The 23,346-nt window shown below is 48.1% G+C and overlaps 1 protein-coding gene across 1 annotated transcript in view; it reads right to left on the minus strand.

The window, feature by feature from the left end:
• The window catches only part of LOC126531884 (uncharacterized), an 82,849-nt gene that overhangs the window by 52,347 nt on the left and 7,156 nt on the right, over positions 1-23,346 (minus strand). Inside the window, exons 2-3 of the mRNA XM_050179618.3 lie at positions 15,669-15,870; positions 11,338-11,441 (exon numbers count right to left, since the gene is read on the minus strand). Coding sequence (XP_050035575.1) covers positions 11,338-11,441; positions 15,669-15,870 — 306 coding nt within the window. The remainder of the gene's footprint in view (positions 1-11,337; positions 11,442-15,668; positions 15,871-23,346) is intronic.

Below are 23,346 nucleotides of genomic sequence, written 5' to 3' on the forward strand. Positions count from 1 at the left end.
GGTTTTATCAGGTGGAGCTTATTATCCGTTTCCCCATCCCACATGCGTTGCCAGTGGTCTCGCAGCCTCCTTCGCAAGAAAGGCCTCAGATCTGTGACAGGCACCTCAGCGGTAGGGTTAACAGCTTGCGATGCGATTGACGTGGCCATCGTTACCCTCAATGCTCCTATGGCCAGGCACGAAGCATATGATGATATTATAAAGGAGGTTTATTGGGGTTCGTAGCGACCGCCGGTTCTACGACGCACCGAGCACAGACCCCGAGCTCAAGCCTCTGCTGCGCGCTTGATGCTGCCGATGCTGCTGACTGCGCGCACGTTTCTCATCTTCCTTACAATGGCCCCGCGGAAATAAAGGAGCCATCCTGCCGACTTAGTTTTCTGGAAGGATGGTAGAATTGTGATACGGCTTGAGACGCTGAACGTGAACGACTTCGCGGTTACGACGTCGCATGTCGGACGGCGGCGTTAGCGGCTCAACCAGATAATTAACGGGTGATGTTCTCTCGAGAACGCGGTAGGGACCGTCGTACTTCGGAAGGAGTTTTGAAGCGAGCCCAGGCGTGCGGTGTGGCACTAACAACCAGACGAGAGCGCCCGGGAGAAAAGTGGGAGTCGAGTTCTGGGCATCGTGAACGGTCTGGCGGCTTCTGAGATCGGCAGGCATTCAGATGGGTCCGGCCGGTAGGGCAGAATGGTGTCGATGGTGTGCGAAGGATGACGGCCGTAAAGAAGGTAAAAGGGTGAGAATCCGGTAGTGGCCTGAGTGGCGGTGTTGTAGGCGTAGGTGACAAACGGAAGAACTAGGTCCCAATTAGAGTGATCAGGTGAGACATACATGGCGAGCATGTCACCAAGTGTTCGATTAAAGCGTTCCTTGGTACCGTTAGTCTGTGCATGATAAGCAGTGCATTTACGATGAACAATAGCGGATTCAGCAAGGAGTTTTTCGATCACTTCAGATAAGAAGGCGCGGCCTCGATCGCTTAAAAGTTCACGTGGACCTCCATGGCGAAGGAGAAAACGACGAAGTAGGAAATTGGCGACCTCCTGCGCTGTAGCATTTGGCAGAGCAGCAGTCACCGAATAACGGGTTAAGGGTCTACCGCAACGATTATCCACCTGTTGCCGGCAGGAGTCAACGGAAGCGGCCCGTAGAGATCTATGCCCACGCGATCAAAGGGTCGGGATGGGCATTGTAAAGGCTGGAGTTCACCGGCGGTATTGTGCGGTGGCGCTTTCCGGCGTTGGCACTCATGACAAGAGCGGACGAACTTTCGAACGAAATTATACATTCCCCGCCAGTAATAGCGGTGGCGAAGTCTTTCGTAGGTCTTGACGACTCCCGCATGGCCACACTGAGGGTCGACGTGGAACGAGGAGCAGAGCTCTGCTCGCAAGATTCTCGGAATGACGAGTAACCAGGTGTGTCCATCTGGGGCATAGTTGCGGCGATACAGTAGCTGGTCGCGAATCGCAAAATGAGGCACTTGGCGCCGAAGCGTACGTGACGCTGGAACTTTCGACGTAACCGAGAGAAGGTCGAGCAGAGATGCAGTCCAGGGATCATTACGCTGTGCAGCAGCGATAGTGTCAACGTCCAGAGGGGATAATGTGCACTCGCAGGGGGAGTCGTGACTGGCCTTCGGGGGAAGCGGTGATCGGGAGAACGCGTCAGCGTCGGAGTGCTTTCGCCCGGAACGGTACACCACGCGGATGTCGTATTCTTGGATTCGAAATGCCCAGCGGGCAAGGCGGCCCGATGGATCTTTGAGCGTCGACAGTCAACATAGTGCGTGGTGGTCGGTCACTATGTCAAAAGATTGGCCGTATAAATATGGGTGAAAGTTGCCAAGCGCCCGCCCACACAATGGCCAAACACTCCTTTTCTGTAACGCTGTAATTGGTCTCCGCCTTGGTTAACATGCGACTCGCGTATGCGACGACGTATTCTGGGTGGCCAGGTTGACGCTGTGTCAACACAGCGCCAAGGCCTACACCGCTTGCATCGGTATGGATTTCGGTTGGCGCTTGTGGGTCAAAATGGCGAAGAATGGGTGGCGACGTGAGAAGACGGCGCAAGGTTGTGAAGGCGTCGTTACACTCTGGAGACAATGATGAGAGATCTCTAGCGCCACCAAGGAGCTGCGTGAGAGGCGATATAATTGACGCAAAGTTTCGAACGAATCGCCGGAAGTAAGAGCAGAGGCCGATAAAACTGCGTAGCTCTTTTATAGTAGTATGTTTTGGGAACGCAGGAACAGCACGTAGCTTCTCGGGATCCGGACGAATGCCCTCCTTTGACACGACATGGCCTAAAATTGTTAGCTGACGAACAGCAGATCTACACTTCTTCAAGTTAAGTTGCAACCCGGCGTTGGTCAAGCAAGTGAGTACGTGCTGGAGGCGGAGCAGGTGTGTTGGGAAATCAGGGGCGAACACCACAATGTCGTCAAGATAGCAAAGACATATTTTCCATTTGAGGCCACGCAGAACATTATCCATCATTCTTTCGAACGTAGCAGGTGCGTTTCAAAGTCCGAAAGGCATGACGGTGAATTCATACAAGCCGTCTGGTGTAACAAAGGCAGTTTTCGGGCGATCGGCCTCTGCCATCGGAACCTGCCAGTAGCCTGACCGCAAATCCAGCGAAGAAAAGAACTCGGCTCCCTGCAAACAGTCCAGAGCATCATCGATGCGTGGTAATGGGTAGACGTCCTTCAGCGTGATCTTGTTCAACCGCCGAAAGTCAACACAGAAGCGGATGGAACCGTCTTTCTTTGTGACGAGGACCACGGGAGAGGCCCATGGGCTTTAGGAAGGTTGATTGACGCCTCGACGGAGCATGTCATCGACCTGGTCTGCAATGACGCGACGTTCCGTAGCGGACACGCGATATGGTCTTTGTCGCAGGGGTGAGTGAGTGCCAGTGTCGATGTAATGCTTGACTGTCGATGCACGGCCATAAGAGGTTTGCGCAACGTCGAAAGAAAGGCGGTAGTGCTGAAGGATTGCGACAAGTTTAGATCGCTGCGAAGGCGTTAGATCTTCGGCGATGAATGGGCTGAACACACCAGTCGATGTTGAGTCTGGTACGGAGAGGGCACTCAGTTCATGGGCGGCAGTAGAAGACACTTCGTCGAGGACGGAGACAATTCGTGTTGAATCGACCGACTCGACGTAACCAAGGCATTCGCGGCGGAGCAGTGATAGCGGCGATGAAAGATGATTGTAAATGGGCATCGTGCTCACACCAGCGGCAAGGTCAAGAGCTACAATGGGCAAAGGAAGCGCTTTTCGGGTAACAAAGTGATGAGAGGGCATGAAGAAGACCGTCCCATCGGATATGGAACTGCAGAAGACTGGTACGAATGCTGACGAGCGCGGAGGGATACAGGTGTCTTCTTTCACGACAATTTTAGCGGCAGGATGAGCATCGACCGAGGCCAGGTCACCAAGAAGGAATTGATGATGGCATAATGGCGTGACAGAAAATCCCATCTTAGAATAACGGCGTGGGAGCACGATGAAAGAACTATGAATTCAATCGTGTACAAAACGTCCTGTATGATCACACGGGCAGTACAAGCAGCGGTAGGGTGAATGGGTTGAGCACTCGCCGTTCGGAGCGACAATCCAGACAGAGACGTCGTCACTTTACGAAGCGAACGGCAAAACCTGGCATCCATAACCTGGCATCCATAATCCTGGCGTCCATCCATGTCGACACTTGCGCAGTTCTTGCCTCAGGAACTGCGTCGTCTAGTTTCCCTCTTCGTTAGAGACGGGTCGGCGACGCATAGGGGAAAGCGATCGACGACGTGGGGAGGGTGACCGGAGGCGTTCGAAGCGAGGACGGCGATCAGTCTGGGAGCGAGCTGGTGATGGGTTGAAAAGTCCGTAAGGCGCATTTGAGTCAGGCGGCACATAGGGCGCTCGGCGATCGTCATCGAACGCCTGCGAGCGGCGGCGGCAGAACCTTACGACATGACCGGGACACCTACATGCGAAGCATATAGGGCGATTGCCCGGCGTACGCCACGGGTTAGCGACGGCAGTGGAGGTCCAGGGGACGGGAGGTGGAGGGCGGTGCACAGGCTGCTGGAAGCGACGCACGGGCACAGTGCGAGGGGCCATTGCAGCAACCGTAGCATAAGTGACTGGTGTAGCCACGACATCCTGCTGGTGAACAGCCGGCAGCGCTTCCGCGACCTCTTCGTGGATCACGTTACGGATATGAGACGGCAAAGTGCTGGCAGACTCCTGAGTGACGGACACCAGAGATAGCTGTCGTGCGACTTCTTCGCGGACGAAATCCTTGATTTGCGTTATCAGGGAGGCTTGTTCTGGGCCGGTGGTAAGGCTGCAGAGTGATGCCGCATTTGGTGTGGGATGTCGCCTTGTCAGAGCTCGCTGCTTACGCAATTCATCATAGCTCTGGCACAAGCTGATGACGTCGCCAACAGTGCGCGGGTCCTTGGCCAGAAGCATTTGGAACACTTCATCATCGATTCCCTTCATGACGTGCTTGATCTTTTCCGCTTCCGTCATGGCAGCGTTCACGCGCCTGCACAAATCGAGAACGTCTTCTATATAGCTGGTGAATGTCTCACCCGTGTCCTGTGCGCATGTACGCAAACGCTGCTCGGCTCGGAGTTTCCTGACGGCGGGTCGGTCAAATACTTCTGTAATCGACGTCTTGAGCGCCGACCACGTTCGGATATCCCTTTCATGATTTCTGAACCAGAGACTGGCCACGCCCGCGAGGTAGAATGACACGTAAGCCAGCTTGTCCGAGTAATTCCATTTGTTGTGAACACTCACCCATTCGCAAGACGACAGCCACTCTTCAACGTCGTTGTCGTCGGTTCCGCTGAAGATGGGAGGCTCCCGCTGGCGAACGGTGCCAGCGCAAGGGACGGGTGGCGATGGAAGAGTGCTGGTCGGCGTTCGGCATGGCAGAGGGTAGCGTCTGAGAACGGAGTTCCAGGATGGTAGAGTGGAACGTTACGCCGCACCTCCACCACTTATAAAGGAGGTTTATTGGGGTTCGTAGCGACCGCCGGTTCTACGATGCACCGAGCACAGTCCCCGAGCTCGAGCCTCTGCTGCGCGCTTGATGCTGCCGATGCTGCTGACTGCGCGCACGGTCCTCATCTTCCTTACAATATGCTGTTTAGATATGTACGCTTTCGACAAGACGGAATATAGTTCATTAAGTACTGGATTTTTGTGTGTATAGAGTGACATCAGGGCATTTACGACACTTAGGGAGTCTGTATATATCACTGACTTTTGAAGTTTTGATTTTCTTATATGCTTCACAGCAGACAGTAGTGCGTAGGCCTCGGCCGTAAATATGCTTCTTTCCGGATGTAGTACATCGGATTCTGAGAAGGATGGGCCGACGGCAGCATAGTACACCCCGGCATTAGACTTCGAAGCGTCTTTGTAGAACTCTGCGCAGGAGTGCTTGTGCTGGAGTTCTAGAAAATACGTTCGGATTTCGATCTCTGGTGCGTGTTTTGTTACTTCTAAAAAGGATATGTCACATTCTATGACCTGCCACTCCCTTGGTTCGATGCATTAGGCGAAGCTTGAGAAGTGGGACATATATTTCATCACTAAGCTCTCTCACACAAAGCGAGAAAAGCTTTCTTACAGAGGGGCGATTATGGAAAAGCGTAGTGCACGTCATATCGTTATCAGTGTTAAAACATGGATGTTGATGATTGGAGTGTATTTTCAGGAAATATGTAAACTTGATGTAAGTTCTCTGTAGATGGAGGGACCATTCATTTGATTCCGCGTATAAGCTTTCAATCGGGCTTGTTCTGAAAGCGCCAGTGGCTAAGCGGATACCTAGATGGTGGGCAGGATCTAGGATTTTTAGTGCGCTCGAAGCGGCAGAGTTATATACGACGGCACCATAGTCCAATAGTGATCGAATTAGGCTCTTATAAACATTCATCAGACACTTACTGTCGCTACCCCATGTTGAGTGGGATAGAATTTTAAGTAAGTTAATTGTCCTGAGACATCTTTCTTTAAAATATTTAATGTGCTGTATAAAAGTAAGCTTGGAGTCAAGTATAATACCTAGAAATTTGTGTTCTTTGTTGATAGATATTTGATGTCCACACAGTTGAACACAAGGATCTGGAACCAGGCCTCTCTTTCTAGTAAAAAGAACACAAGAACTTTTGTGGAGGTTGATTTTAAATTCGTTTTTGTCTTGCCACATGGAAACCTTGTTCAAGCCGCACTGCACCTGTCTCTCGGATACAGCGAGGTTACAGGAGTCGAAGCCGATTTGAATGTCATCCACGTAGACAGAATAAAGAATGGCAGGTGGTAGTGAAGCACGAAGCGTGTTCATCTTCACGATGAAGAGCGTACAGCTAAGCACGCCTCTCTGCGGTACACCTGTTTCTTGTGTGAAAGGTCGCACAATACGTTGCCGATTTTCACGCGGAAGATGCGATTCAACAAATAGCTTTCAATTATTTTCAGCATATTTCCACAGATGCCCATTCCCGACAAGTCTCGCAAGATGTCGTAGCGCCATGTTGTGTCATATGCCTTCTCCATGTCAAGGAATATTAATAAGAAAAACTGTTTATGCACAATTGCGTCCCGAATATATCCTTCAATGCGTACAAAGTGACCTGTTGTCGACCGGCCTTCTCTGAAGCCACACTGATAGGGATCAAGTATATTGTTGAGTTTAAGGAAATGTATGAGTCTGCGATTAATCAATTTTTTCAAAAAGCTTACACAGGCAGCTTGTAAGAGCTATCGGGCGAAAGCTTGCTGCCATGGATGGGTCTTTCCCCTGCTTCAAAACAAGGGCCACAATTGCTTCTTTCCATGCAGTTGGAAGGTATCCTGCAACCCAAATGGTGTTGAAAATTGTGAGTAGTGTAATTTGGGTGTCATTGTGTAGGTTTTTGATCATTTCATACATGATTCTGTCAGAACCCGGTGCGGAGCTCTTGCATGAGCTCAACGCAGCTCTCAATTTGGCAAACTAAAGGGACAGTTGTATGGTTCATTCTGTCGATATTTTCTTATGAGTGGCTTACATTCTTGTATTTGTTTATATTTGAGAAAGGATTGCAAGTAATGGTTGGGACTTCGCACGCTCTCAAAGTGCTCCCCAAGTGAGTCTGCCTGATCTTGCATTGTATCGCCCTGTGTATTTACCAGAGGGAGTGAATATGCTTTTTGCCCTCTAATTCTATTTACCCTGTTCCAGACTTTCGCCTCATCTGTAAACGAGTTAATACTCGATAAAACTTCTGCCAACTTTCTCTTCTGGCCTGTCGGTGGGTTTTCCTGCCTTGACAATAGTTGACGATAGTTGACAAAGTTGACAAGATTCTCTGCAGTGGGCGAAGCGCGCCGCAACCCCCACGCTTTGTTCTGATTCCTACGTGCGATTCTACATTCATCGTTCGACCACGGGACACGCCGTTTGCATGCCGAGCCACTTACTTCACGTATGCATTTAAATGCGGCATCTATTATGAAGGCGGTAAAATACTCCATAGCAGAATCAATTTCTAACGAGGACATGTCATCCCATGATATACTAGTGAGGGGTGTGAATTTCTCCCAATCAGCTGTGTCAATTTTCCACCTAGGACCCTGTGGTGGATATTCGTTTTCTTTAAGTGCTCTCAACAGTATGGGGAAGTGGTCGCTGCCGTAAGGATTGTTCGTAACTTCCCATTCGAGTTCAGGCAGTATAGACGGGGAAGCTATGCTGAGATCAATTGAAGAAAAGGTTTTGTTTGCAAGACAGTAATATGTGGGTTTCTTCTTATGCAGAAGGCACGCACCAGAAGAAAAAAGGAACATTTCAACAAGATGACCTCGCGAATCTATAGGACAGTCGACCCACAAGGAGCGGAGCTGTGCGCATTGAAATCGCCAAGAACAACATAAGGTTCTGGCAACTGATCTATATAGGACTGAAAATCATGTTTGGTTAATTTGTAATGTGGATGTATGTAAAGCGAGCTAATGGTGATAAGCTTGTTTAGGAGAACAGCTCGAACCGCCACTGCTTCAAGAGGCGTTTGTAGCTGCGAAAGGTGACATGCAATGCTTTTGTGGATAGCAGTGGCTACACCACCCGATGATGCGACAGCATCATCTCGATCTTTGCGAAAAATTATGTACTGTCGGAGATAGTTTGTGTGTTTTGATTTTAGGTGTGTTTCCTGTAAAAACAACACTTATGGATTGTGTTTCTGGATGAGTTCTTGTACGTCATCAAGGTTTCTAAGAAGACCTGTGACGTTCCATTGAATAATTTGTGTATCCATATTTAAAGTAACTTGATGCTGTGTGTACGGAAACGGAAGTAATGCCTTAGTTTACAGAGCTCTTTCCAGGCCCTGTAACAGGGATGTGACCCTTTTTGGAGCGTTCGAGAGAACCTAGCCGCCCCTTAAGCGCTTGGTGCTCCATGAGGATAGGTGTAGTGTCCATTGCCTCTTATGAGGCGCCGGACACGTGCTCTTGTGAGCGAGAAGTTACCAGAGAGGGTCATCGTCCAAGTCATCGTCCCGCCTCGGAGGGCAAGACCCCTGCGCCCACCAGCCCGGAGGTCGATGGGACTCCATGGGGGATTTGGCTGCGCCGGCTGTTGCCAGCGCTGGAAGGGGCCGGGGAGGTTGGGGCAGCCTCGGCTGCGCCCATCTTCGGGGTCGATGGTCCGTCATTCCGGGTTCACGAAGCAGCGCTAGCTGCAACCACCGCAGGGGAGATGAGGTAGCTGCCGACTCACTGCTTGTGGGTCGGACAGCCGCCGGAGGCCGTTATGTCGCTGCCCCATGACGCGTCACATCGGCAAAACTTTTCTTGGGCAGATATGAAACCCGCCTGCGTACCTCCTTGAAACTTATGTTTTCCTTAACTTTGATTATCAGAATTCCTCTTTCTCTTTTCCAAGACGGGCACGACCGCGAGTATGCGGCATGCTCGCCATCACAGTTGACACAGTGTGGAGTGTTCTGGCACGTTTCGGAGGAATGTTCATGGTCACTGCTCTTGGCTCAAGTCAGCCGGTTTCGACAGTTCTGTGAACTGTGGCCGAAACGTTGGCACTTAAAGCTTCTGAGAGGATTGGGCACGTACAGCCGAACCCGAAGTTTGATATAACCGGCCTCGATGGACTCGGGAAGGACACTTGAGCCGAAGGTGAGTATCAGGTGTTTCGTCTTGAACTCTTTACCATCTCAACTTTCTTAATTCGTTTAACATTGATAACATTCTGGTCACTAAAGCCCTCCATGAGTTCAGCCTCAGTGAGCTCCATCAAGTCATCGTCAGAGACAACACCACGGGTGGTGTTCATCGCGCGGTGGGGGGTTATAATTATTTGGGTTTCCCCAAATGACACTAGTTTTGACATTTTTTCATATTGTTTCTGATCGCGGAGCTCCAAGAGGAGATCACCGCTTGCCATCCTCGACGTCTTATAACCGCGACCAAAGACTTCAGTCAATGACTTGGAAACAAGGAAGGGTGAGATCGTTCGTACTGGTTTATCTGGTTTTGCAGAATGAATGACATGGAAACGCGGGAAGGATTCTTTTTGGCGGCCAAAAACAGGAAAACATCATCGGTGCGCCCTCTTTTATGAGGGCGATCAGACAGTTGAGGGAAAGAATTATACATAGAGGAATGTGTAGTTATCGGCAATAACGCCAGCCACCCACCGTGCAGCACTACAAGGGGACGCTACAGGAACTGTAAAAACAGGTCCTGCAAACGCCAGCTGTACGTACTTACTATAACCGAATATGCAATAACCTAGGTTGGCTATTCACACAAGGTTAACCCTTGCTGCCTGGAAAAATTGGAAGTAAGCGGAAGCGAGGAGAAGACAGGAAAGATGAAAAGTCAGAGAAAGACGTAGGCTGGAGGGAGAGAGAGACAGGAAAAGGCAACTACCGATTTCCCCCGGGTGGGTCAGTCCGGGGTGTTGTCCACGTGAAGCCGAGGCCAACGGGGTGTGTTGCCGCCGCCGAGGGGCCGTAAAGGTCCAAACAACCGGCATTGGCTCAACCTCTAAGATACCCTTTTCCCCGGACACGGCTAAGCCGCGCACGGTTAGACGCGGGAGAGTCCAACCCTCGTGTGCTCGGGTACGTGGTGTCGCAACACACCAAACGCCTGCTGACGCAGACGCCCCTGCGGGGTGCCCACGCTTCGGTGGAGCCACGAGCAAAGCTCGCTCACCGTTGCTACATTGCGTTGCAAAGCGTCTGCATTCGGTGGCGTGCACACTGCTGTTATCCGGTGTTCCCGTGCCCTGCCTCTAAGACTCAAATCTCACGACAGACGTTGTTCATGCGTTTCTTCTAAGCACGAACGCGCGTCTCAACATAAATTTTATCGCTGCCCATGCCAGCATGGCGGCGCAAACATCAATGTGATCCATTCTGCCGACTAAATCCGTGGTAGAGGCTCCAGGGGCATGGATCAAAACTACATAGTCGAGTACGTAGCTTCCATCAAATTAACCACCCAACAGCTTCAGCTGCACCGCATTTGCCCTGACCGCGGCACCGTTTCCCTCTGCTGGATATCGAGCAGAAAACCAGTGCTATGAGCTTGACCCGCGCGCAAATGCCAGTGCCGCCCTCTTTAAAAAATTCACAGGCGCAAGACGCCCTACTCGCTACCAGCTGTACTCACGAAATTGACTGTACACAATGTTGATTATTTTTGCTTGTCTTTGACACTACGCGTGCCAGGCGCGAGGTGTACAAGGAATACGCTTCCGGACTTACCAGCCGCCACTCAAAATGAATGTATAGACGGCCCGCATTAACCTGCTCTTTACAACGCATATTAGCGTTCCTGCTGTGCTGTGTGTCTGCTATCGCCTGAGCTATGAGCACCACAATAACGCGATCCCTCTTATTTCACTGGTCGCTGAACAACACCGGGTTCCCGCCGGCCTCAACTCGCGCGTCATCGAAGTGCGATGCCGCCAATGCGGCAGGGGGCGCTGACGACGCGACCGCTGTGGGACACTTGGTAGCTGCTGGCGCGCTGTTCCTTCTGCCCAGAAGCAGTTCCCTTGGGTGGACGTTGCGCCGACATGTCGCACACCGTCCCGTGCGCTATGGCGCTGTGCTACGCATTGCTGTCGCTGTCAGCGCTCGGCCCTTTCGGCGAAATTCCCAGACACTTTGTTGAAAGTTATCGTTCGTTGTGTGGTGTAACGAACACGCTGTGGTCGATGATGCAAGTCGCCGCCACTCGAGGTCTTAATTTGCAGGCTGTCATGCCTATAGTTGTCTCGCATGCGACTCACCTTCAGTCCAAGTTCCGATGACGCCCTCAAGGCCTTTGCTGCTAGGGCGGGCTCCACAAGAAGGTGTGTGCTGTCGCTGTCCTTTATCTGGTACCGTAGTTCTCCTGCACGTTTACAATGAATGCATTCAGCGTATGTGGAGGCAACGTTTTCATATTTGTGAAATAAAGCAAGAAAGAATACATGACGCCTTGCACTAGCGACTATATAAACATCTACTGCTTGATCGTCAATATTACAAAGAGCCCTGAAAGACTTTCGAAGAACCCTAACAGGAAATTATTGTGCCATCCGAGTTTTATAGCCTGTTACTTCTGTCATTCTTTTATGTCGCTTGACGTACAGATTTTATGACTGCTTTTTTTTGCTCACCGTTGTGATACCTACTTATTTAACATAATGGCCTAGCACCTACCATTGAGCGTTTCGATGCGGAAATTTACTGTTTTGTTAAATTCGTTTTTTCGTTAAAGATTAGATTTATGCGACAATATTGCATTGTTGCTAAAGTCTGCCTTATAAAATACGTATTTGGAAGACAGTCAAATTGTTTTATTTCTTTGCTTTCTGAGGGCGCTTAACGTATATGCTAATGTAGAATTTAGCCAATACCTAAAATTGAACTTGAACTTTAGTCCAAAATGACCATGGCCGGTCATTGCGAGTGACTCAAAGAGACCCTAAAACGATTTTGACGATTTTTTACAAACGCACTGAGACGTTAGAGTAGGTCCTTGTGATCATTAATTGACGCATCTAAGTGCTCTGCGTGAAGCGTGTAATTTATTATAACGTTTTATACTATGTATTATATTATATTATGCACATCGCTGCCGATCGCGGCACACTGCGCGGCGGAATTTTAAGTCACCCGTACCTGAAGCCCCTCCATACACGTTTCCGCCAACCAGGACAAGAAAGCGGCGGTGACGCGTTGATGGAGGGGCTTTACCCCTACCCATATGAAGCAAATCACCCATATGACGTCAGTGGGGCGAGCTATCCGACTGGCTGACCAGGGCGCGTGATCGATAATTTTTCCAGCTTTATGTTAAACAAATGATGTTCGTAATAGTTGAAATGTTAGTTAAATTGTTTTCATAAAAAGAAAGTAACATAAAGGGAATGCAGAAGAGCAATCTTTCTGTACACTTAAGCACTTCCGGCACACAGCAAGTGTCGTCTGCTCGGGTTACAACCTGCTCCGTCTTTGACGAGAGCTCCGCCGTCAGTGTCGGTCTGTCTTTTAGCGAGCGCTATGATTCGGCTTTGTTGCGTTGTGGACTGCAAACGTAGCGAGTGGCAATATGTCAAGCTGCGATATCGTGTCCCTCTGCAAGCCAGTAGACCAGCGGACTGGCTGCAGCGCATCGGACTGCCGCTATCCGATCGGCGCCAGGATTTGCGCGATTGTGGCCGTCACTTTAGACCGGAAGATTACTAACGCAATAGCGTTTCGCGAGTCCGGTATTAGGGTAAACGCAAGCGCAAAGGGGACAGGGCCTGGCCGTGTCCCCTTGCGTGTCGCAAATGTGAATAGTCTGCACGGTGCAGCCAACTGGTGGCATAGAGCTCAACCAGACACAGTAGCAGTAGCAAAATGTATTCTTTGCTGCTGGTGTAAATTTTTCGCCGGAGTGTAATCGTTGACACGTTGTTTTTGTAAATGTTTAAAATGTTTTACACATGGTTAGAGTAATATTAGCTCTTTCTTTGGCTGGTTAAGCTCTGCGCCAACGGGTGGCTGGACTGTGGAGACCGATCAGGCAGCTCAGGTACGTCTACGCTAAAATTCCTTCATGAGGTTGAGTTTATGCTTCCACCAATCAGTCGAAACATTCCGCTAGTGTGTGGTTAACGGAATACCAGACACGTTCGGCGCTGTGACAGAATGCTCGCAACGCACGCTGATTCGATAGCTCTCGCTTGCGGTCAACGGCCAAGCGGCTAGCGGAGAGGATTCGAGCGGGCGGGGGCGGGCTCCAAAACAACCGGAAGTAGACGATGTGACGTCGCATCGTGACGCAGAACCAGCGAAGGCGGAGCTTAGCCCCGATGGCTCGGCGAACGAGTTGAGAAGGAAAAGTATGGCAAGGGAGGAGGGTAACTTGTAATCGCTCGTAGCTCCATTAATACGTAACGCTTCACTTAAATTGTGGTGCGAATGTTCTACTTAAGTTGTACCCTACGCGTCTACAAAATTTACCCGAACAGTTTCAGGGGCTCTTTAACCGGATCAGGCCCACACTCGAGTATCTTTCGCAATGCTACAAATTCCGTTCTAAGCTTACCGTATATTCATACAGCTTAGAGATTTTTCCCTGTTAGATGTACCAGTTTTCCCGCTGAATATCGCCATGAACTACCCCAGAATGATAACTACTCGCCCTCACTAAACGATTTAAAAAGCCCCTAATGCCACCAAGTAGCGGCCGTCATGACCTGCCGTGACACTGTTCTCACTTTGCCTCCACTAGCACCCACAAGCGGTGTTACTTCCCTGCCTTCTCCTATACAGTAGCCGAGGGACTGCGTCATGATGACCTGTCGAGCTTTGCTTCCTCGTTCTTTTTTTCTCTCTCTCTTTTTCCAGCGTGGCGCATAGCGACAGCGTAGCGCCTACCGCATTGGATGATTAACCGAAGCCACATATCACAGTGAGTGACGCAACTAGCAATGAGTTTTATGCAGAGGCAGTTGTGCGTGTGACCTGGACACTCTGGCTGGAACGCAACTTTCTCGAGAGGGAGAGAGCGTGGTGTTTTGTGTGAAATTTGAGCTGTTATCGTGGCGCGCAGCGCTGTTATACTTTGCAGACACACCCATCAGCGCGTGACGTATGCGCTGCACTGGTCTATTTAAAACAGTCAAACCTGGTCAGGGGTCCTTTAAATGATAAGAGCTCACTTTCACGTGGGTAAGCCAGGAAATATGCGAGACGTGGACACACTTCCATGACGCAAAAGGCTCACGATGTGAATGACGCACAGTTGTAAAATCTATCAATGAGACAGTTTCACCTCCATCATTCATTACAAGTAAAACTTCAGAAACAGCACTAATCGAAAATCCAAAATCTTAGCGACCGCAAATTCCGTGCTACTATAAAACGTTGTTTCTGTTTTCGCTGCTATACCTTCATATCATCAAATATTTATAGATTTTTTACGCACTCCCGGTCATCCCGCATCTCGTCGACTACAGTTGATTGACACAGTTGAAACAGATAGAGTTCAATAAAGTTGACGGCATTTTCCTGGAGTGAGCTTTAAACAGCCCAATTTGCCGGCGGCGAGCGAAGCCATTCTTAAGTTCTACCATTGTTCTTTTTCCATACGAGAAACACGGGTGCAATTCGAATGTGTTCACATGTAGAACCGCACGCAAGGAAAGTTGTCACCCAGCATACATTGACGTATCGAGAATCAATCCCAACCAATACTTAAGCTAATAGCTTCCAAGTCGTCATTCTGTTTAGTTTTCTTTATATAATAATTTTCGCTAACAGAATACAATACTAACTGACGAATGTTGGGATAAGAAAGGTGGTACTGTAACGCCTGACGAAGGCAGAGCCTCCCTTAAGAAATCAAATCACGTGGAATTCGTACAAATGGGCATACGAAAATTCACTTTTATGATTAAAGTTCACTAAATATTTTCTAAAATTTGTGTCTTCCACCTCTCCTTTCACTGAGTGCCTGTCAATACCCTATAAAGTAGGCAAACCGTTTGGACATAAATTTGACACTGATGCAGTTGAACTAAAATATTTTCTATTTTGATGTGAGTGAAACCAACTCTAGTGCATCCTAATTAAAATGAGGGACCCGATGTGAATACGAGGTTTAAAGCGAAGCCCTCTTTGCCCCTTCCTCGTGTTTGTCGTTAGTCGTCATGTCGTCGAGGGACATATTTGTGAATATGTAGACAACATGGCCTATTGGCTATGTGCCCGATTAGACAAATTGCTGCTGGCTAGGTTCTAGCCTGATCGACATTTATGTGACGGATATGCGCTCACTATTGCTCAATTCCACGGCATGGAATGCCACCCTGGCACAAGGGCCGCGTAGCTATATATATATATTTAAATATGTGTCAAACTTATCTGTGCATAGACTTCTCATCAACGTTCTTCTCCTGACAAGCATCGCACATCGTCTTCTTCCTCGTAACGCAGATGCATAGCGCGACGAGGGTGTGCTCGTGTCATACTAAACTACTGCTACTTCCGTAACGCAAACAAGCTCCGCGTCGTTTAGCTTCCAACACTGAGTTGGCTCCGCGTGTTTTTCTGCTTCACTAAATTTCAGCAAGAGACAACGTACTCTCGTTGAGTGATGGCTTGGCCAGGACGATGCTTGCTCCAGCCACGACGCAACTGCACATTGCCACGAAATTGTCCACGCTGTTGCCCACGTGCACGCAGATGCGATCACCCCGCTGGACACCGTGTTGTTGCAAGCCCGCAGCATAGCGCCGTAGCCGAGCGAGAAACTCACCTTTGGTGAGTGTTATGGAGTCGTCGATCTGCGAGGGAAGTGTCAAATGCAGATTATCTTTCACGCTTCGGGTAAATGAGGTAGAGCTTGTGACATTTGATAGATTCAATGCACTAAGCTAAAAATAAGGTAGACGTTAGCCATCAGTTTACTTTTTTTTCATAGTCTAAAGGAAGCACTTCAAAACTAAGTTAGGACACAACAGCATGACACCTCTTTAGAACGTTTTAGTTTCCCTCGCTTACTGTACGAACGGAAATTTACTACGAGTACTGCAAAGCATCTAGAACTACTCATTTGTCTCATTTGTTTATAAGGAACAGCACAGTTCCGCATCCGCATAAAACGTGTTGTGGCGCGTGCAAGCTTAGTGAGATGCTAAATTCTTAAAATCATGGACAAAATTTAACGAACGTACATGAACTCTTGCCTCAGTTATCTATGACTTTCTGTTCCCGAAAGCGAACGCATGCGTTAAATTCCTAGACTTGTGGACTGCATTTCGATCGAGGTGGACTGGGAAAACGTTTGTTAGTCGAAGTTTCGTGCATTTGCAAGAAATAAGGAAGTAAGAATTAATGCTACGCCATAGAATACGACGCCGGTGATAACACGTGTTCTGTAGCATGTCTGCCGCTGCCTGTCGTGGCGATGCTACCGCCTCTCAACAGCAAAAGGTCTTTTTCTTGAGGATTGAGCCAATGACGAATATGATAACCAAATTATTCGACTGCTAGAAATGTTTGTCACTGTGCTTATTAACTGACGCAAGACTGCTGCTTAGAGGCAGAACAGCTCTTGAAATCCCCAGGTTTTGTCCTGGGTGGTATCAAGTATCAGTCCTTATAATCATATAACACTAAAACGCGGATCGTTGAGGCTGCCATGATCCTAAGGCACACACTCGGCCTCTTGTCCTGCAGGCAAATGTAAGGTCACTAGGGTTAGTCATTCTGCCCTAACGTCAAGCTCTAAAGCATCAAAGATACCCCTAATAGTAAAGCACTTGAAAAGATTTACATTCCTGATGGCAAGCTCTGACTGGTCGGATATATCGAAACGCCCAGCGTGGCATCCTGTGCATTTGTATGTTATAGCCCTGCTCAGCGTGCGCATATGACTTATCAGCGAGCAATCTCGAAAACTTTAATATGTTGTAGCGGCTACCCGCTGTGGTTGCTCAGTGGCTATGGTGTTAGGCTGCTGAGCACGAGGTCGCGGGATCGAATCCCGGCCACGGCGGCCGCATTTCGATGGGGGCGAAATGCGAAAACACCCGTGTACTTGGATTTACGTGCATGTTAAAGAACCCCAGGTGGTCGAAATTTCCGGAGTCCCCCACTACGGCGTGCCTCATAATCAGAAAGTGGTTTTGGCACGTAAAACCCCATAATTTAATGTTGTAGCGGCTGAACAAGCATGTCGCATATTCACATAGTAAAATGAAAAAATAAATGCAGTTTTGCCCGACAGGCGAAGCATCGATTGCGATAACAAAATAACAGACAGCCATACAAAGTAAAGATAGTATTATCGGCCGTATCAATTCGCAAACATTCGCTTGCTAAGTAAATCAACAAGCATTCTATAAGCGTGCACATCAAACATGAACGCATCTCACTCGATGACCGCGGACACCCGCTGTCAAAACGCTGGCCTGAGAATACGCGGCAGCAGCAGCGAGCGATCTTTGCGCTTCCTGTCGCTTCATCGCTAAGTAAGCGCGTAGGGCACATAGCACGCATAGTGATACGGGCCGTCGACACAGCAAGACTCTGCCGTCAGCGCAGATCACTGTCAAAATACGGCCGCGCGATCGCGCGCAGCAGCCACATGCGCAGTTGCAGCCGCAGTAGAAGGCCACCCTCTCCGTCTACTCTCCCTCCAGTGCCTCGCAACGCTGGGTGCCTCGCGAACGACGGAAGACTGCGCGCTTCCTCCCCGCGTTCGTCTATTTCACGCGGGCGATATTGAGCCGCGATTAACGGCTCCCCTCGCATGCATTCACTCGCACATAGAGCGTAGAGCGCGCGGCGATGGTGTTATCGCTCTTGAACTTTATACGGATACATACAAACTGGGATACATAGCTCAAGAATGACACAAAGACGAAGCAGGAACACGCGACGAGCGCTAGCTTCCTGCTTCGTCCTTGTGCCATTCTTGCGCTTTGTATGCCAGTTTGTATGTATCCCACCAACACGCCCAAACTTTTTCCCTACTTTATACGGAACCTCACTGCGACAGCGGTGGCGCCGCCGATGGCGGAAATGCGCTTGATCCATATAAGTGCTATAGCAATAAAACTAAGACGAGGACGAAAAGATCTAGTTCGGAGAAAACATAGCCAGCCGGTACTTACACTGGCTAAGCTTCCTGTCTTTCCTTCGCTTTTGTCTCTATCTTTCTCTCGAAAAATATAGTCACCAGATAAATTAGTGGTGTGTCCGTCCGTCATGCGCCCGTTACGTTTCGTGGCACCGGTATTCCCCATGCTGCCCAGAGCGATCGCGGCGCCACTGCCGGCCGTTCGTAGCAGACTGCTGACAGGGCAGCGATCCCACAGTATTCGTCGCCAGGAAATGTTGCTACATAGTCAGAGGCCGCACAAAGCACGAGCAACCTTTTCGCTTTGCCAGAACATGTAACTTGAGCTTCGCAAGCATGGACGGACCACAACCTTCTGTGTAAGCTTTTTAAGCCTGGATGTGCGACACGCCGTTTCTCCACGGAAACAGACCACATTAACACAGTGGCTTTTACCCACCGGTGGCCCCCTCGCTGAACTTCCTGTACGTGTTGCAACTATCGAGTCGCCTCCTGTCACGGCTTAGTGATCTCCGCGATCTCCCCCATCAGCTGAACACGCGCCTTGATTTGTTCCCACTCTGTCAGGCGCGTCAATGTGTCCGCCTAGCTTCGAGGGTACACGTTCTGGGATACCTCCGCATTAAGTTGAAATCCACTGACGTGTTTAACTCCTGAATACCAAAAGCCAAACGACAGGTTCTGGTGGCTCAACTTCGCTTTACAGCAACCGAGTTAGTGCAACGTCTTTGGGATCGCTTCGCTTCACGTTTAACAATTTACTATACGCGTTGTAGGCTCGATTCGGGGACGCCTGTTTTCGGCCATCTCGCAGAATTGAGAACATTGCGACAAGGAAGTGCCATTCAGCAGGGCCTACCTGAACCTGCCGAATGGTGGACACGAAGACCACTCGTGGAGTGTCATGAGAATGCATTCGAACTCATTGCTACGCACACAAGCATCGACTTCATAGTTGACTGCACTAATGAGTGCACCTCGTTGACGCGCCTCGGTCTTCCAGCAAGCCTTCATGCAGACCGGCTCTCACTCTTGAAGACCAGTCCTTTGAAGAAACTGATACTGCTTTGGTCAATCTTTCAATGTTGCCAATTGCACAAGGTTCGCCATGCCGTGACATTGCTTCGAGGCATCTGAGCCTACTTTACGAGCTTCGCATGATTACAAGTGTTGTCTGCCTAGTCGTTGTGATGTGATTGGCAATGAACTCGCTGACAGTGAGGCAAGATTGGCCTTCTCTTTCTCTGATGAAGCACGGATCGCCTACTCGCGACCTGACAGCAACTGCATGATCAAGGCACTCATGCAGGACCTTACAAAGGCATACAGAGCCCACGATGACAACATTCACAGACGCCTACACATTTATTTATTTATTTATTTATTTATCATACCCTCAAGGTACGGTTGTACATTGCAGAGGGGAGGGGCAAAGTAAGTAAATACAGAGGCAATCACAAAATAAGGAGGGAAGGCAAACAACATGGCAAAAAACATCGTATACAAAACAAGAATGGTAAATAGAAACTTGTGAGCGTGGCAAAAATACATGGCGGAACAAAATAAAGAAAGGAAAGAACATACGATATAAAAATACAAGCAATAATGTAAAACAATGGCATAAAAGCAGTTATTATACAGAACAAGCAAACGCAACAATTATTTATAACATGAAGCTTTGAAGTGTGCTTTTAAAGTTATTGGTGTCAATAATGCTTGTAAGTAATGCGGGTAAGTTATTCCAATCTTTGCTCGTTTGCGGAAGAAATGAGTATGAAAAGCCGACGGTGTTGCAGTGCGGAATGTTTACCTTTTGGCGGTGGTCTATGCGAGATGAAATGTATGGTGGTGGTTGGACAAAGATAGAGCGTAAATATGTGTTATGGTAGTAGATTTTATGCAAAATACATATGCGAGATAGTTTTCTACGGGTTGATAACAGCGGGAGGTGAAGGAGAGCTTTCATGTTAGTGACACTCGCAGTTCTTTGGTAGTTGGTGAGAATGAAACGGGCTGATCGATTCTGTATTGCCTCTAGAGAGTGTATGAGGGTGTCATGACCGGGGTCCCATACTGATGACGCGTACTCTAGTTGTGGGCGAATGTAAGTTATGTACAATAAGAGTTTTAGTGATGATGGTGCTTGAGAAAATTTTCGACGAAAGTATCCCAGCGTGCGAGTGGCCTTAGATGTTATGTGATCAATGTGAGTTTTCCAGGATAGATTGCTGGCAATGTGAACCCCCAAGTATCGATATGACGTTACACATTCTAGTGGGATGTTATTTAGCGTATAGGTGGGGCAGATGACGTTAGTACGAGAAATCCTCATAGTCTTACACTTTCTAATGTTTAATTCCATGCGCCATGTACGACACCACTCATTTATGTTATTGAGATCCTCCTGAATTAGTAGAATATCTGAAGAATTAGTTATTTTACGATACAAGACGCAGTCATCCGCAAAAAGACAAATGTTCGAGGAAACGTGAGTGGGCAAGTCATTAATATAAATTAGGAATAATAAAGGACCGAGCACAGATCCTTGCGGGACGCCGGAGTCAACTGGGGCTAAAGGTGAGTTAGCGTCATTAGTGGTTACATATTGAACACGTGATGTCAGAAACGCGCGAATCCAATCAATTACGGAGGGGTCGATGTTTAGAACGCCTAATTTATGAAGAAGCAATGCATGGTTCACTTTGTCAAATGCTTTAGAGAAGTCGAGAAATATACAATCTGTTAAAAAACCAGAATCTAAATTGGCATGTAGGGCGTTAGTGAAGAGGATAAGCTGAGTATCACAAGAGAAGTTTTTACGGAATCCATGCTGCATAACTGTGAAGAAGTTGTTATTTTCAAGAAAATTAACCAGATGTGTGTATATTATATGCTCCATAACTTTGCATGGTACAGATGTAAGTGAAATGGGTCTGTAGTTGTGTGGATCATGGCTTGGTCCGGTTTTGTGAATGGGGATTACTTTGCCAATTTTCCAATCATACGGTATGGTGCCAGAGTTGTAAGATTGTGAGTAAATGCATTCTAGTAGGATTGAACAGTATTCCGCTGTGTTTTGTAAGAATATAGTGTTAATTTCATCTACCCCACATGATGCTTTAGGTTTTAAGTTTTGTACTATGGCTTTGATACCAGTTGCGTCGAAAACGATGGGATCCATGAAATGGTAGTTAGTTGATTTTATCTCGGGCATCGGATCAGGGGTCTGAGGTGATGAGAATGACTGAGTGAAGGTATTGTTAAGCACGGTAGAACACAATAGGTCAGGTACTGGGTCCCCAGAAGTTGTTAGCAATGAGATTCCAGTTTTATGGTTGTTTCCTCCTATGGCTTCCCAGAAGCGTTTTGGATTAGTCTTCAATAAATTTGGAAGTGTACAATTAAGGAATGAAAATTTGGCTGACCTTAGGGCTTTAATATATGAAATTGCTGCGTGTTTATATGCTAGCCAATGCGTCTGTTTTGAGGAATGTTTCGCTGTACGGAATAAACGTTTTTTCCTGTTCGATAACCGATTAAGATATGTGCTGTACCATGGTGCTTTATTGTTAGCATAGACGGATCGAAGAGGTACGTGTTTGGTGATAAGCTCACTTATTTTATTTCTGAAGATAGACCAGTTAGTTTCTATGGAGCGTTGCAGATAAAGTGGTAGGAAAGTGTCTAGAAATATGCATAGTTCTCTGTTGATGGCTTGATAGTTAGCTTTTTTATAATCTCGGAATTTTTTCCGCTGTCGGTATGTTTTTTCTTGTGTTGTTGTAAGTGTAAAATGCAAGATGTCATGATCGCTCAGTCCGGGCATGTGTGTCACCGCAGAAAAGTTATCGGGCGATGACGTTAGAATGAGGTCCAGGAGTGATGATGACATGATCAGCCCAGACGGAAAATTTTGTTTGCCCCCGAAGCTTACACGGAGCAAAACGTCATTGCTACACAGGATTCGGCTCGGCGTCGCTTTCACCCGTCGCTACGTGCACCTCATCGGCCAATCGAACAGCCCTGATTATGAACACTGCCAGATGTCTAAAACACTGGAACACATACTGTGTGATTGCCTAGCATATATGTTGGAGCGAAAGACGTTGGAAAGTTTCCTAGCGAGCGTTGGCAATCAACGAATGTCGGAGGAAGCTATCCTCGGCCCATGGCCGGACACTGCGACTTCAATGCGTGCAACTAAAGTGTTGTTGAAGTTTCTGCAGGACACCAAGCTCAACGAGCGGATCTAGCAAGGCAGCTGTCTCATGTACATAAGCACTCACCACTTCTCTTCTCATCATCATCATCATCATCATCATCATCATCATCCATCCCAGTACTTTCACTCCCTTTCCCTCTTCCCCAGTGCAGAGTAGCAGACTAGAGTGCACTAGCTCAGGTGGACCTCTCTGTCTTTCCTATCAATAAATTTTATTCGCTCTCTCTGCCTAATTAGATAATTATTCAAATAATTAATCAACTTCTCAAATATCTTATTTGATCAAAAGTGTCTATGAGACAATTGTAGAGCTACATGAACAACTCGCGGTGCAGCTTTTTTTTTTTCGCTCAAAACGTGCTACATAAAGTGTTTTTCCGGGCGGGAATGAAGCCTGCAAATGCACCCAAAATTTCCGCGCGATTGGCCGCTTGAGGCAGTTTGTGTGTGTGCCCGGGCTTCTTTCGCGCTCAGAACATAACGCTGTATTGATAGTTCTCACGTTTTGAAATTTTCTCATTTACTGCTTTTTTATCTTATTGTAATAATTGAGAAGTTGACCAATTAATTAGGGCTAATTATATAATTAGGCGGAATAAAAAAAATAATTTGAGTGTCTCCAAGCGACGGTAAACAACATTACCTTTCTTTTGTCCAGCGATGTGACATTTGAACATATTTATAGTGTGACTAAAGTTAGCTGGCACACCCTGTATATATAGACACTATTCAGCCTACCTTTCAGGTATAAAGAACTTGAGCGATGCTATAAGGTCAAGAGAACAAGGATTTCATTTCAACTGTTTCGACAGGCGCTTTCCTATTCATCTAGGTTTACAATATAGTGGCACTTAAGTACTGATAGCCAACACAGCAAGCAGCGTGCTTGGCCGTTCTTAGGGGAAAGAAGAAACATCCCAGAGATACCACAAAAACCTAAATGGATCAGTGCTA

Source organism: Dermacentor andersoni, chromosome 4, assembly GCF_023375885.2.
Source record: "Dermacentor andersoni chromosome 4, qqDerAnde1_hic_scaffold, whole genome shotgun sequence".
NCBI classification, from domain to species: Eukaryota; Metazoa; Arthropoda; class Arachnida; order Ixodida; family Ixodidae; genus Dermacentor; species Dermacentor andersoni.